Source organism: Danio rerio, chromosome 22 (assembly GCF_052040795.2).
Source record: "Danio rerio strain M-AB ecotype USA chromosome 22, GRCz13ab, whole genome shotgun sequence".
Classification (NCBI taxonomy): Eukaryota; Metazoa; Chordata; class Actinopteri; order Cypriniformes; family Danionidae; genus Danio; species Danio rerio.
Genome location: NC_141042.1, coordinates 15,152,501 through 15,168,497, shown reverse-complemented (window position 1 = coordinate 15,168,497; position 15,997 = coordinate 15,152,501). Strand labels below are relative to the sequence as shown.

General features: G+C 37.9%; 2 protein-coding genes across 3 annotated transcripts in view; one reads left to right on the top strand and one right to left on the bottom strand.

The window, feature by feature from the left end:
• Positions 1–15,997, bottom strand: part of LOC147831535 (uncharacterized) — a 600,059-nt gene that overhangs the window by 327,580 nt on the left and 256,482 nt on the right. The gene's annotated exons all lie outside the window — the stretch shown is intronic.
• Positions 1–15,997, top strand: part of lrp1ba (low density lipoprotein receptor-related protein 1Ba) — a 458,912-nt gene that overhangs the window by 193,347 nt on the left and 249,568 nt on the right. For both annotated transcript variants that reach the window (XM_087304094.1, XM_087304093.1), the window contains exons 21-23: positions 102–284; positions 6,516–6,716; positions 15,623–15,868. In XM_087304094.1, coding sequence (XP_087160220.1) covers positions 102–284; positions 6,516–6,716; positions 15,623–15,868 — 630 coding nt within the window. The remainder of the gene's footprint in view (positions 1–101; positions 285–6,515; positions 6,717–15,622; positions 15,869–15,997) is intronic.

The following is a 15,997-nucleotide window of genomic DNA, read 5'->3' as shown; positions in this document are numbered from 1 at the left end:
TTTATGGTACATCATTAATCAGAATATTGTCTTAATTGTGTTAATATTGACATATTTTTGTAAACATACTGGCCATAGCTTTGACTCTTTCCTTCCATCAGCGATTTCTGCTATTAATGACTGCAGCGAGAAGGAGTTTCACTGTCGTGGTGATGGCACATGCGTTCCCGAAATTTGGCGCTGCGATGGAGACAAAGACTGTGAAGACGGTAGTGATGAATTTGCCTGTGAGGGAGCCAAGAGAATGTGCGACCCCAAGGCGAAGTTTACCTGCAAGGTCTCAGGTAAAAAGCAAGGTCTATTACATAATCACATTATCACATTACATAATCAAGTTTCACCCGTTGGAAAATTCTCAATAGCGTCATCTCTGGGTGAAGACAGGCCGTAAATATAATCATTAATCGATTGATTGTGGCCTGGGGGTGGCATGATGATTCAGCATTCATTCAAATTATGTAGCATTACCGTTTATTCTGCCGAAAATGGGACTGTAGTGCGGAAAGCAGCTTCCAAAAGGCCATTGATTATTGCTTTGCTTCCTTCTAGACTGAATTAATAATGTTTAAGATGCATCATTTTGTTCTCATAGAGGCAGACGGAGAATATTGTATTACCCTTGTGAGCTGGGTTCAGGTAGAATTGTGGGAAATTGTGTGTGTGGGGATTGATCTGTAATGCTGAACTTTAAAAGTAAGAGGTCGGAGCATTTAAGAGTTGAAAAGAAAGTCTGGTTTATGAAGAGAATGATTGAGGAAAAAAAAAGATCTACTTAAATTTGTTTACATTACATTAAATGAGGTTTTTTTTCCCAAAGCAACTTACAAATGAGAATTTGAAGCAAATCAATTGTAGTTAATTTAGCACATTGTGATATTTGCTAACAAAATACCTAAAATTCTATTTATTTAAAGGTGTTGTTGTCAAAAGAACCACTGGAAACACCCCAAACTGATTTTCTGGACACTTAGGATTGTATTTAAATACAGTTTTCAGCCTGATTGATCAGCTAGCCTCCAAGCTAAACACTTGACTTGGCTAGAACACTTGCTAGAACTTTCAAAAAGCATGAACAGGCTGTTTCAATCCATGAATATGTTAATTTTTATATCCACGTCATTAATATGACTATCACTGGCCTACAGAACACTTCCTGCCTGAACAGCTGCTTATTCATTGCCTACTCTTACTGAAAAGTTGTTAGCATGTTTGCATTAGCAATTTAAAGCACATAACGGTTTCACATTTGAGATGTCACTTTGTGTAATTTATGCTGCGGAACAAAACGTGGAAGTCACGAACCTCATTTTACTCGTAAATCTGAAACCGCTGTTTTAAAAAGCCATTACAAACTCCTGAGGGAAGCTGTTAGCGAGAATGCTAATTCGCCTTCAGGCTGTAGGGCTGCAAAACTGAACAGTGAGAAGCTATAGAGTGACTGTCAAGATGTTTTAGTGGCTTAGGCCTCTCATAAACGTGGAGCAAACTTTACTTTTCTTAAAGTTTAAAATGCCTTTTAATTGCATATATCCTGGTTAGGAGAGAAATTCGGATAAAATGAAGATTAAGTTTCTGTAAAATGCAAAGTAAAGTGTATTAAAGTCTGATTAAGGGAATGTCTAATGAACTATTTGGTCTTGGAGGATACAGAAAAGTAATTTATGTACTTATCGCCCTCGTTCACCTTATTAAAGAACTTGTCTGGCAAGATAATGAGGGACTCGCTAATGACTTGTCTAGCATGCTCAAAAAGTAAATCGAAACACCTTAGGTTACTCAGTAAACCATTAAGAAGAACTGATAAGGTTTTTTGAGTGAAATTTATATTAATTTGGGAAAAAATGTATTTAGACATTGCAAATAAGAAAAAAAGTGGATGTGAAATGTACTTTCGTACTGTTTAATTTCATTCAGTTTCATATAAAGTTGTGAAAACTCAGAAGAGAACCCCAGAATTCCCTCCCCCCAGACACTTCCTCCAGCTCCTCCGGGGGTATCCCAAGATGTTCCCAGGACAGCCAAGAGACATAGTCCCTCCAGCATGTCCTGGGTCTTTTTCTGAGGCCCCCTACCGGTGGGACATGCCTGGAGCACCTCCCAGGAGGCATCCGAAACAGATGCCCGAGCCACCTCAGCTGACTTTTCTCGATGTGGAGGAGCAGCACTACTCCAAGCACATCCTGGGGCTCATCTATAAGGGTGCACCCTGCGACCCTGTGAAGGAAACTCATTTCGGCCACTTGTATCCGAGATCTTGTCCTTTTGTTCATGACCCAAAGCTCATGACCACAGGTCAGAGTAGGAACGTGGATTGACCGGTAAATCAAGAGCTATGACTTTCGGCTCAGCTCCTTCTTTACCACAACGGACTGGTACATTGATTGCATTAGTGCTGCCTCTGCACCGATCTGCCTGTCAATCTCATGTTCCATCCTTCCCCTACTCATGAACAAAACCCCAAGGTACTTGAACTCCGCTACCTGGGGTAAAGACTATCCTCCAACCTGGTGTAACATGAAATTAGCTCATTTTATGAATATTAATAATCAACAATAACGGTTTATTCTTAATTATTAATATTCCGGCTTAAGCTTCAGTCAGTTTAGTCAAACAAACATATGATTGTAAATGATCATGCTCGCGCGACCGAGCAGATTCCCAGATTATGAATATTAATTATCAACAATAACGAATTATTATTAATAATTAATATTCCGGATCAATTTATTGTTAATTTGACCAAACGAACACAAGCAGAGCCGCCGCTCTTCCGAGCGGACACTGTAATCTATTCATTTAGAAAAAGGGAATTTAATTGCTACTTCTTGTGAAGTAGATTAATCGTTCAAAAGTTTTAAACAACTTATAATAGCTAGGCAGGGGAATCTGTATTTCAGTGACATTTTCTCGTGAGGCAAACAATACAATTCATTTGATTATAATGGAATTTATTGACTAGTCAGACGTAACGAACAAACAAACGCACAAACATACATTAAACACAAAACAAAGGTAAACCACGTGGAGATATCGGGTCTATAGAACGTGTAACAGCAAAGAGACATAGTAAAGCTAGGAATTATAGATTTCAGATAAAAAGTGACAAAACTTTCAGTTCCACACGCACCATGAAGGACCACCAAGGTTCTAAAAAACACCTTTTTGATAAAAGGGGCACAGCTTAATCGCATAACTAAAATCACCTGGTTTTTCATGTCTGGAGGTCTCTTTTATGCGTCTCTCTTCCGTCGTGATGAAAACTACTCTTGATGTCCTTTGATGCGTGGAGTTTGTAATGCAGTTCGGACGAACACGATCGCAAACTTTAAACTGAATTTACTTTGCCGGAAAATAAAGAAAGCGTGGCGGGAAAAAGTCCATGCGGCTATGAAGAGCTGTGTGGCCCTTAAAGGGACCACCGTCAATGATGTTCCTTTTTGGGACGTCCTCTTTCTGCCCAGATGTTTGGGGGGAAGTGTGCTTATACCTGCGGGTCACGTGACAACCCGTACAGCATTCTGACCAATGATTTCAGGGGAAAGTTTGCGCGCGAACCTTCCTTTGTCTCTGGGCTGCGCGTATGCAAATTTGAGCGCCCGCCTAAAGCATGCGGACAGGCATTTAATACAGGGCTTTAAAGAATAAAGCAATGCGAGTTATGGTCTCGATCTATGCATCATGTGTTATAAAATGTCGAGGGCATTCTATTGACACCAAACATTCTACAAGTACATCACATTAAAGGTACATTAACATAGTTCCCATATCCTTACATCATTGATGCTTTTACAAAGGCCTAAATGGAACATGCATACAGGTTATAAGAGATGTTACACAGGTAAGAAAAGTCAGAAATGAGATACAAAGTTTACAAAACATAACACATTGGTTTTGTGCTGGTTCTGGATTTGATGAGTTCATTTTCTTTCTTATCTTATCTGTCATGTTCTTTTGAAGTAGGCAGAGAGTGGTTCTGTGAAGTCTCCCAGACTTGTTAACATGTCACCACGGATTACTAAGCCAGACTTTTCGTCGCCAAGTGATTTTATTGTCCTGGCGATTCACCCAGATTGTTTTCTGGAATGTTAAATGGAATGTTTATCTCCAGAATGCAGGTTACAATATGTTACACTGGAGATGACAAACCACCCTTTTTGGTGGAGCACCATGGCCTCGGACTTGGAGGTGCTGATTCTCATCCCAGCCGCATCACACTCGTAACCCCCTCTGGCCAAAGGCTGTGCATAGAAATTCAATGCGAACAAAACTCCTGCTTTATACAGGGACGAGACAGCCCTTGACAGAACGCCTCTGACCTCATTCTCCCAGAGCACCTTCCATAGAATGTCACGAGGTACACGGTTAAATGCCTTCTCCAAATCCACAAACACATGTGGACTGGTTGGGCATACTGCCATGAACCTTCGAGCACCCTGGTGAAGGTGTAGAGCTGGTCCAGTGTTCCAAGGCCTGGATGAAATCTGCATTGCTCCTCCTGGATCCTAGGTTCAATCATCGGCTGGATCCTCCTCTCCAGTACCCTGGCATAGACGGAGGAGTGTGATCCCCCCCCCCCCCTTCCCCCACCACACACAAACTCTTCTAAAAATGGTCCACTTTTTAACTTTGTTATTTTTTTTAATGACTTAAATAAAATAAATAAACTAAAAGTCACAAATAAAATCACATTAAGTGATGTAAAGTCACATTTATAGGAAAAGAAAAATCCACGATTGCTACATTAAGGTTTTTGCTGAAGATCCAAACATGCCTATAAAGTCACGCTGAAAGAAAGTCACTTTTTAAGAAACAGAAATATCACAGTTGTCACTCTTAGGCTTTAATAAATGTTCAGACATACATATTAAACCACAATATGTAATGTAAAGTAGAGATCTGCGCGGGACTAAATTTTGAATCCCGCTCCCACCCGCATCCACCAGGTTTTAGCCGGAACCCGACCGCTCCCGCTTATATTAAGCACTTGATGTCCCGCTGCCCGACCCGCCCCGTTTTCTATCCGCCGCGCCCGATCCCGCTAAAGAGCGGGGGGAGAACAAAACCGAAAATCACCCAGTTATACAGTCCAGACAGCCTATAACAAGCTGTCTGTATAAACACACACACACACACAGCACCAAGCACACACACACAGACAATGCTTTCTCTCTCATTCGCGCGCGCGCCTTCTAACACACACTCATAAGCACCAAGCACAAACACAGGCAAAGCTCTATCTCTCATTCGCGTGCGTGCACACACACACACACACACACACACACACACACGCACACACACACACACACACACACACACACACACCTCTCATTCGCGCGTGCGCATACATACACACACACACACACTGCAACAAACAAGCTAAACACAGCATCGCGCTATTTCATTTACACACATACATACGCGTGCTCACTCGGGAGTCGGGAGCGATATTGCTAGACAGCCCGCTGCCGTCCCAAATTAAACCCGTTACCGACCGCTCCCGTGATTTATTCGGAAATTTATACCCGCGCCGTAGAAATCTGGTCGGGTCCCGCGGCGCCCGCGGGACAGCCGCGGGAATGCAGACCTCTAATGTAAAGTCACATTTCTGAAATTGTGAAAATATTAAAGTTAAAAAGTTGAAGTTCGACCTCCATTAATATCTAGACTGTGAAATGTGAAAAGTGAAAAGTGGCAATAAATATACAGTAAATGTGTTGCTTATTTTTCTAACCTCCTTGCAATTTTCGTTTTTTAAACAACAAACAAACAAAAAAAATCCTTACACTATGCTAAAAGTACATGAAGTTACAAGAATAACATTGTAGCTTTCACTAAAATGTTCAGTTTTACATATTTTTTTCAGAAAACACTTAATTCTGTCATCAACTTCTCTTTTCATCAAACAAATAAATCAAATTACAACAATTAGACAAAAACAATGATGATGTATTGTCCCTAATGATACGGCAAACACCCTATGAGAAATTATAGTAAATCTTGACTTTGCTCGCTGTTTTGGTGAAATAAAAAGATGATTTCATTCATTAATTTTCTTTTCAGCTTAGTCCCTTGAACCGCCATAAAATATTATTTCTAATTATTAATTTAATATTTATATAATTCTATTTATTTTTAGGTAAGCGCACAGCTATTAAAGCTCTAGACAGGTTTTAAGCACATTGCAGTTCTACATCACTACGCTGAAAGATTTAAGTTATTTCAGAATTTACATCTATCAAAAATCACATCAAACAAAACAAAACAAAAGGCTTTGGATGCGATTAGTTAAAATAAATAAATAAATAAATAAATAAAAGTAGATGTGTAGTTCTACACACAGGAGCAGTTTAATGGAAAGGTTCAAGGTCCAACAATCCACTACATACCTCTATGGGAAATTATACAGCGGATCTTTAATTTGCCCACTGTTTTGATGAAAGCAGAAAGCAGATATCTTTGTATAGCAGAGATTTAAGGATGTTAAACAAGTGTTTTTTATCTGCTTTGTACCTCAGGGAAGTGTGTTAGTAAGGACTGGGTGTGTGATGGAGATATCGACTGTGAGGACCAATCGGATGAGGAGGGCTGTGAAGTATCCGTCTGTAAACCTCCTAAATTCCCCTGTGCCAATGACACTTCAGTGTGTCTCCCTCCCGAGCGCATCTGCAACGGCTGGAAAGACTGTGCTGATCACTCGGATGAAGGACCCTACTGTGGTGAGACATGCAAATCACATTCTGAATTTTTACATTTATTTTTATCTCAGTGCTGTTAAACACTTGATTCTGATTGGCAGATGAACATTAAGGTGTGCAGTTATTTTCAGATAAATGCAGAGATAAAGTAGATACAGACAGGCTTTGAGTGCATTACAGTTCTTGATCACTACGCTGGGTTATTTCAGTAATTTCAGAGTTTACAACTGTCAAAAATTACATCAAAACAAAAGGCTTTGCATGAGATTCTTTAAAAAAAATGTAGTGAAAATGCGTAGTGGCTATTAGACACTATATATATACATATATATATATATATATATACATACAGTTAAAGTCAGAATTATTAGCCCCCTGAATTATTTGACCGCTTTTTTCCCCCTAATTTCTCTTTAACAGAGAGAAGATTTTTCATTTCTAAACATAATAATTTTAATAACTCATTTCTAATAACTGATTTATTTTATCTTTGCCATGATGACAGTAAATAATATTTGACTAGATATTGTTCAAGACACTTCTATACAGCTTAAAGTGACATTTAAAGGCTGAACTAGGTTAATTAGGTTAACTAGGTAGGTTAGGGTAAGTAGGCAAGTTATTGTAAAACAGCGGTTTGTTCTGTATATTATCGATAAAAAATGTAGCTTAAAAAGGGCTAATACTTTTGTCACTAAAATCAATAAAATGTTTAAAAAAATTAAAAACTACTTTTATTCTAGCCGAAATAAAACAAATAAGACTTTCTCCAGAAGAATAAATATTATCAGACATACTGTGAAAATTTCCCTGCTCTGTTAAACATTTGGGGAATATTTAAAAAAGAACAAAACAATTCGAATAGGGCTAATAATTCTGACTTCAACTGTATATATATATATATATATATATATATATATATATATATATATATATATATATATATATATATATATATATATATATATATATATATATATGTATGTGGAACTTGAACAGGAATTTTTAAGATGAAGAGCTTTTAAAAATCAAAATAACTTAACTTTCCCACCTCAGAAAATATTATATATATATATATATATATATATATATATATATATATATATATATATATATATATATATATATATATATATATATATATATACGCACAAACAAACAAAATTATTCTTATATCCCAGTGGGGACTCTTGTAAGATGTAATGGTGATTTCCATACCCCTAAACGCAACCCTCACAGGAAAGAATCTGCATGTTTACATTTTCAAATACTTAATTCAGTGTGATTTATAAGTATGTTTATGCTGGGGGCCCTACATTTTGGTCGTCATGGTCACATAGGTCCCCATGAGTCTGTATGCGTTCAGGTTTAAGTCCCCACTGGGATATAAAAAAATGTACACACACACACACATACATAAGCAGTCAGTGCAAAAAGAGTAAATTTGGCACACGCTGTGTTCAAAGCGGCTCACTTGTTCACTCACTCATAATTTACTCATGAACATTATTGAGCATGTCTGGGGTAAGATGGAGGAGGCATTGAAGATGTATGCAAAGAGTCTTGATGGTCTTTGGGAGATCTGCAAGAACACTTTCTTTGCTATTCCAGATGACTTTGTTAATGAGTTATTTGAGTCATTTCAGAGATGTTTGGATGCAGTCATCCAAGCTTATAGGTGTCATACACAATATTCATTCTTTTTCCACTGTACCATGACTTTATATTCTATACTGTACAGTATTTCTGTTAAGGGACAATATTTTTGTCTAAGCAAAGTCAGATCTTACTGTCCTAATTACATAATTACAAATCAAGGCATGATCATATTTTATTTTGGTAAAATAAGCATAATCTGCAGGCTTTACCATGTCATCTGATACCAAATGATCAAGTTATTATTTGTTGTTCCTAAAACTTAGACCTTTGTCAGGTAGTGTGACATCTACCACATCTACTACTACTATTTTGCAAAATAGACAAAAATAAAATATACAATAGACTATTTATTTATTTTAATTTGTATCCATAAACTTTTATATAGTCATGTGGTTTTATTAATTAATTAATTTGTTCATTTACTTCATTGCACCCTGCTGACCTTTACAAAAAAAACAACAGTGTAACTTTGGTTGGCACTAAATTGAAACTCCCCCTAAACCGCTCCCTGAATGCCAACGAGCACAGATTCAGCAGGTCTGAAAATAGCATTTAACGTCACAATTCAGTCTAATGCCCCTATTAATTTAAAACGGGGCCAATCAAACCCCCATTAACTTTAAGCTGGCGTCGAAACTCCTGCTGAAACATGGCAGAGAGTACTGAGCTGAAGAAGTGGTAGAGATGAATGCCCTCACCCTGCTCAAACACTCAATGGTCCAAAAAGCCGGAAACACTCCAGAAATGTCCAGATTTGGATAAATATTGTTTGAAGCAGACCTGGCCCTCACATAATAGCACTAATCCTGATAAATGAGCCTCCAGATCAGCTTTGGAGAGTCAATCGTGGAAATAGGTCACTGTATTTTTTTTTTCTGTTCGTCTGCAGCTGAATTGCCCAAGCAGATCTTCAGTGGTTTGCGGCTGTTGGTGTTCTCTGTGCTGGATCAAAGCCCCTTTAAGGCAGTGGTTTCCAATTCCAGTCCTCTGGACCCCCCACCCTGCATTTTTGAAGCGTCTTTTCTTTTTACTTAAAACACCTGATTCAGACTATCAGCTTGTTAACAATGAGAGCCATCAAACTGATCCTCGTGTGTGTGATATAAGAAAGACACACTAAACATGCTGGCGGGCGGTCCCGAGGACTGGAATTGAGAATAATAATAATAATCATAATTTCCTCCATTTATATAGCGCTTTTGTGGACACTCAAAGCCCTTTACACACTGGGGGAATCTCTTCATCCACCACCAGTGTGCAGCATCCACCTGGATGATGCGACGGCAGCCATATTGTGCCGAATCACACAACAGCTGATTGATGGAGATGACACCGAGCGATGAAGTCGTATTTTTAGCAACCACAGAGAGTCGAGACCTTGGTTTAACGACTTATGCCCACAGACTACGCTCATTGAGCAGTACAGAGTCCCTGTCACTATACTGGGGCATTAGGACCCACACAGACCACAGGTTATGCACCCCCTGCTGGTTACACTAACACCACTTCCGGCAACAACCCAGCCTTCCCATGCGGTCTCCCATCTAGGTACTGACCTGGCGCAGCCCTGCTGAGCTTCAGTGGGAGTTGCAGAGAGCTAGCTGCCTGCTAGAACAACTGCTTTAATTCAACATTTCAATTGGCAGCCATCTCTGAAATGCCTCTTTGGCATTCTGTTTGAAAGGGGAAATATCTGATTCTCCAAAACTGTAGGCCAGGCGTGTCCAAACTACGGTCCGCGGGCCATCTGCGGCCCGCAATCAGTTTTGTGGCGGCCCGCGAGGCTTTTTATAAATATCAATAGAATCTGGCCCGCCATACAAAAATAAACGTAATTCAATAAATAACCACCGGGTGTCGCTATTACATGCATTCAATTAAGCAGCAGCTCTTGTTATGATCTATCTATCTATCTATCTATCTATCTATCTATCTATCTATCTATCTATCTATCTATCTATCTATCTATCTATCTATAATATTGGGAAATATTATTTACTGTCATCATGGCAAAGATAAAATAAATCAGTTATTAGAAATGAGTTACTAAAGCTAATATGTTTAGAAATGTGTGGAAAAAAATCTTCTCTCTGTTAAACAGAAATTGGGGAAAAAATAAACGGGGGCTAACAATTCTGACTTCAACTGTATTTTTATATATATATATATATATATATATATATATATATATATATATATATATATATATATATATACGTGTCTGTGTGATGTATGTAAAATTTGGCCCGCGACAACGTTTGTTTTTTTGCATCTGGCCCTCTGCCCAAAAAGTTTGGACACCCCTGCTGTAGGCCAAACTTATTACTAAATTCGCTATTTGGAATCACCAATAAAATGGAACAACAACTGTCACTTTTGTTGATGATACACAGGGCAGCTTTTTGAGCAGTGTTGCTGAGGAACTTTGAAAAAATGACACCACAAATGTCCAATCTCTTCTGACACTCCTCTGCAAATTAAAATTGTCCTAAGGGATGAACAAACTAGCCTGACCTAACATGCGGTAACTAATTAGGGCAATGGGTTAGAGATACAAAATTGTTGCCCATACTTAATAGAGTAACCAAGCAACATCGCTCTGCAAAATTTTCCTGCAACATTGCTCAAAAGGTTACCCTGCGTATCATAAGCATCACATTTACTTTCTAAGCATTTAAATCACACAGAAATGTCTACATTTCTAGAGGACGCAAAAGTCAGAAGTATTCTTGTCAATCAAACTATGTGTCTGTCGTAAGAATTGGCAACTTGTGTATTAAATAATATCCAACTTGGTCTTGATGGCAAATCACCCAAAATGACAGTGATGTTTGTAGGCATTGATGTGTTTTCCATCATATGGTTTGCGTTTAAATGGCAATGAGTTAAGATGGGACAGATTGTACTACATGTTCATTTCTTACAAAACCAGAAAACATTTGTTTTAAAGTGCAGTTGGTTTGTTTAAAAGTCGACATTGCAAGCTCTATGTAGATATTTTTACCTTGTCTGGATGTATTTACATTAAATATTTCCTACAAGGGTTTGACCCAGGTATAAACGTCAATGCCACAATCTGCATCTGTTTGCCTTGTTGTATGATGCAGTTCGGTGGCAAGCAATCGGAATGTAGAAGTCCCCCAGTTGAGAGGAGTCTAGAGAAAACACAGTCACTGTGAACTTTGGTTCCGGCCATAGTTGTTCCCAATGGTTTAATTCTTGCAGTCCCCGGATTTCCAATTATTTACAATGTTTTCTTACAGGGACACACATTTTAAAGAAGTTCCCTGCTGAGTTACTGATGTGCATTAATGATATTTAATCATTCATTGTTCTGTTTTCTGTTATTCTTTTAATCTGTCCATTCACCAATCATTGTATTTGAGGGATTTAATTGATTTAGATTTTTAAATAAAAACTCCAAGGTCTTTGATCAATCTTCAACTTGAAAAAAACAAAAAAAAAACAACAACCAATCAGACCTTCTCTTTTTTTTTTTTTTTTTTAACAAAGTCAAAGAGTTTTTTGAACACCAGCAGTTCAGCTGAATTTATAAGTGACTCTCCGTCCAGAAAGATCCATTATGGCCATGCTGGAACTTTTTTTAATTTTCTCTACAGTATTAGTTACTGCACTCGCACCGCACGATCCCTCAATATCACCAGTGCCAGATTGTGCCGAAGCCTGATTGAATGTACTTTCATTTGCCATTTTAGACCTTTCCGAGCTCCTTCCCTTCATCAATGATCCATTTCAGTTCCCCTCGTCTCCCCTGCATGCGCTTTGTTGTTTTCCATTTGAGTGTCTAGCACATTTTCATTCACTCCGCAGCTCCACCAATATGACTGCCTTGAGGTTTATGGATACATTATCCTCCGTCAGTGCTAGACGCTTCATTTAAACCTTGAAACCACTTGCTGTTCAAGGTGGTGTTACCTTGAATCCCTCAGAGACCTCTTTTTTTTCAGAATCCAATCTACTGTACGAATGCATTACATGGAGCTGTTGCATTTTTATCTGGGATAAGACAAAGCATTACACTGGCAAAATGAATTAAAAACAGTTTTAAATAGTCAGCGTCCCACTAAAGCACACTCTGAAAGTGTTTTTAATTATTATAACCTCTCTTCCTCGAAAATTTATTACACAAGCTTCGTTTTTTAATGTCTGCTTGAAAGAGGTATTTTCTCTCCAAGTGCATTAATGCTGTAAACAAGCCATTTGCAATAGGCGTACGATTTATCATCACTGTTCAAAATAGCATTATTGAGCTCATCACCCAAGAGGCTAACATATATACTGCTAGTTGACAGCTTTAGCAAATGCTTAACCACATTTTTTCATTTAGCATCTTACCATGGGGCTACTGGGATGAAGTTCTGCCATATTACATTGCCCAAAACCTGCAGTCCTCGGTCATAAATCACAATAAGGTGATGCTTAGGGTGGAAAAAAAATGCCTGAATTTAGGGCCTCTGAGCCTTTGTTGGAAGAAATACTAAGAATAATACATATACTGGATAAAGACACCTGCAGAGACTATAGACATTTTGAATTTTGAGATGTTTTTTTTGTAAAATACCTTGATTAGGTACAATTGTTGTGCTATTAATTGCCAGAATGAAAAATAGAAATCTCTATGTGAAAGCGATTTGTAAATATTTGAATATAAAACCACTTTTTTTTCATGAAATCAGACTAATATTGTTTAAATAAGAGGATGTGGATTATTAGTTTTGATGCTGCTGTTTTTAAAAACTAAAATTGAGTGCATAAATGGTACTTTTCTTGGGTCATTACAACACAAACTCAACATAGTAAGTGTATCACAGATCATGGAGTTTACAGCAACTTTGTGTTTAGTAGATACACATTTTGCAGAAAAAGTGCAAAAACTGAACCTATAAAAAGTACAGCAGCTTGTCATTGTGGCAGCAGCCCTTAAGCCAAAACTTTGTACTTTATGTAACCCATGAATTGCACATTTGTGCTTTAAAGTAGAACTTTAAACTTTGGTAGAATATGACATTTCATGGTGGTGCCTGAGATTACTAGTACTTGTACTTATAGCACTTGTATAAATCAATTAGGGGTAAATTATAAACATCAAATAGTACCTCAGATTAATAATATGTCCTCTTAAGATACCACAATTAATCTTGTCCCCTACAAGTTGGCAAGACTAGTGAAACCATAACATAACTTCACCAACTCACTCACTTTCCTTCGGCTTAGTCCCTGCTTAATCAGGGGTCACCACAGCAGAATGAATCACCATAACGTTGCTTTACATTTAAAAATAAAAACGCACTAGTGTAATGGCACCTTAAAATGTTTAATTTTTATTTCTGAACAGCATCTTTCTGTATTAGATGTATTATTATATATTTATTTATGTATTTATTTATTATGCTTTCCCTGATAGTACACGTATGTCTGGAAGATGCATTTTAATGATCACTTTCTCATTTTTTTGTGTTTATTTTTTATCTTAGTACACTCGTATCAAGAAAACGTATATTAGATGTCAATTTTTAGATGTTAAAGATGTTGATCTAGATACCATCTGCTGTGTTCAAAAGTCTAGATAACATCTGCTGTGTTCAAAAGTCTGATAAACATCTTACAAAGATCTGATAAATGATCAGTCTAAACATGTATTTAACACTTATATATTTACATGTAAAAGACATTTTTCAGATGAGCAAAATTAGTTTACTTTTTATTTTTATTATTTTTTTTATCTTCCCAGATAGCACACTCACATCCGTAAAACATCTTTTAGATGTCAATTTTTAGATGTTAAAGATGTTGATCTAGATAACATCTGCTGTGTTCAAAAGTCTGGTAAACATCTAAAACATGTCTGCTAAATTATCATTCTAAATTTTAACCATCTTAGACATTATGACTTAGACATATGATCTAAACATTTATTCATTCATTCATTTTCTTTTCGGCTTAGTCTCTTTATTAATCTGGGGTCGCCACAGCAGAATTAACCGCCAACTTATGCAGCATATGTTTTACGCAAAGGATGCCCTTCCAGCTGCAACCCACCACTGGGAAACATCCATACACAGTCATTCACACCCTTATACTACCGACAATTTTTAGCTTACCCAATTCACCTATGTCGCATGTCTTTGGACTTGTGGAGGAAACCTACACAAACATGGGGAGAACATGCAAACTCCACATAGAAATGTCAACTGACCCAGCTGGGGCTCGAACCAGCGACCTTCTTTCTGTGAGGTGATCATGCTACCCATTATGCCACCATGATGCCTGATCTAAACATGTTAATGACTAAACATTAACAACTAAAAATTGATGCCTAATAGATGTTTTTGAGATGTGTAGTACATTCAGACAGTACATGTACGCCAGCAAAATGTATTATAATGATAATTTGATATGTAAAACACCTGTTCAATGGTCTGACAGACGTCCTAAAAAGGTCTTAATGATCATTCTAAATATTAAACATCTTAAAGATGTTCCTAAACTTCAACTTAACTTCTAAAAAGTGTCTAATAGATGAGCAAATCATCTAATTATATTAATATGTCTTCCAATGTTGTTTATTTGCATCTGTCTTTTAATGTCTTCCAGATGTAAACAAAAGCATCTAATAAACATTTCTGTTATGTAAGTTTGCTATTAGAGTTATCTTAACATCTCAAATAAATGTGTTTGAGGGTTTTATGACTTTTAAACTACTACATCTGGAATGTACTTATCACAGTAGTAATACCTGTCTTATAATCTTCGAAGGTTTAATAAATCACTTTTTTTTACCCCTTAAATTAGCATATTAGCATTTTAGTGTAGAAACACTTAACCTTGAGGTTGTAATGGGAACCTTTTAGGGGTTAATAAGGTACCACCCCAGCGACAAGCTATTGCACCTACTCAGAACTTTTCCTGAGACTTTTAAGAGTCTTCTTCTAGTGCTTAAACTTGTGAGACAAAGCCAGCCTCAGAGTGAAGCCAAATAAAACTCAGTCTCACCAGCTGACCAAGAAGCATATAGCCTGAAGGACTAAACAGAGAGCTCAAAAACTCTTTCTTTGCTCGTTCATCCTTTCTGTACTCAGCTCCTCCAAGCGTCTGAGACGCCCTGCTGCTCGGCCATATGTCTGCGCAGGAATTCCATCAGGTTTTTTTGCAGTCTCACAGTTCGGACCCTGCTATTTACTTCTGAAGTGACAGTTTATTCGCCTCTTCTCCAACAATAAATCCTTTTCCATCTCTATGTTCTCTAGATGAGTGTTCGATACGAAAAGGCGGCTGTAGCCATGAGTGCTCGGTGGCTCCTGGTAAAGGGGTCGTATGTTCCTGTCCCGCCGGGTTCCAGTTGGGCTCGGACGCTCAGACCTGCGAGATTCTGGATTACTGCTCAAAGCACCTACGTTGCAGCCAAGTATGCGAACAGCACAAAAATACTGTGAAATGCTCCTGCTATCCAGGCTGGAGTCTTGGATCTGACGGAGACAGCTGCTACAGCACAGGTAAACAGTGGCACGTTGGTTAATGATCTGAATTCCGTGCACTAAAATTTGAGGTTCGGTCCCTAATGGGGTTAAAACCAGATTACGGTCTAGACGACAAGGCAATTAACCTCCGGGGAACCAAATGAC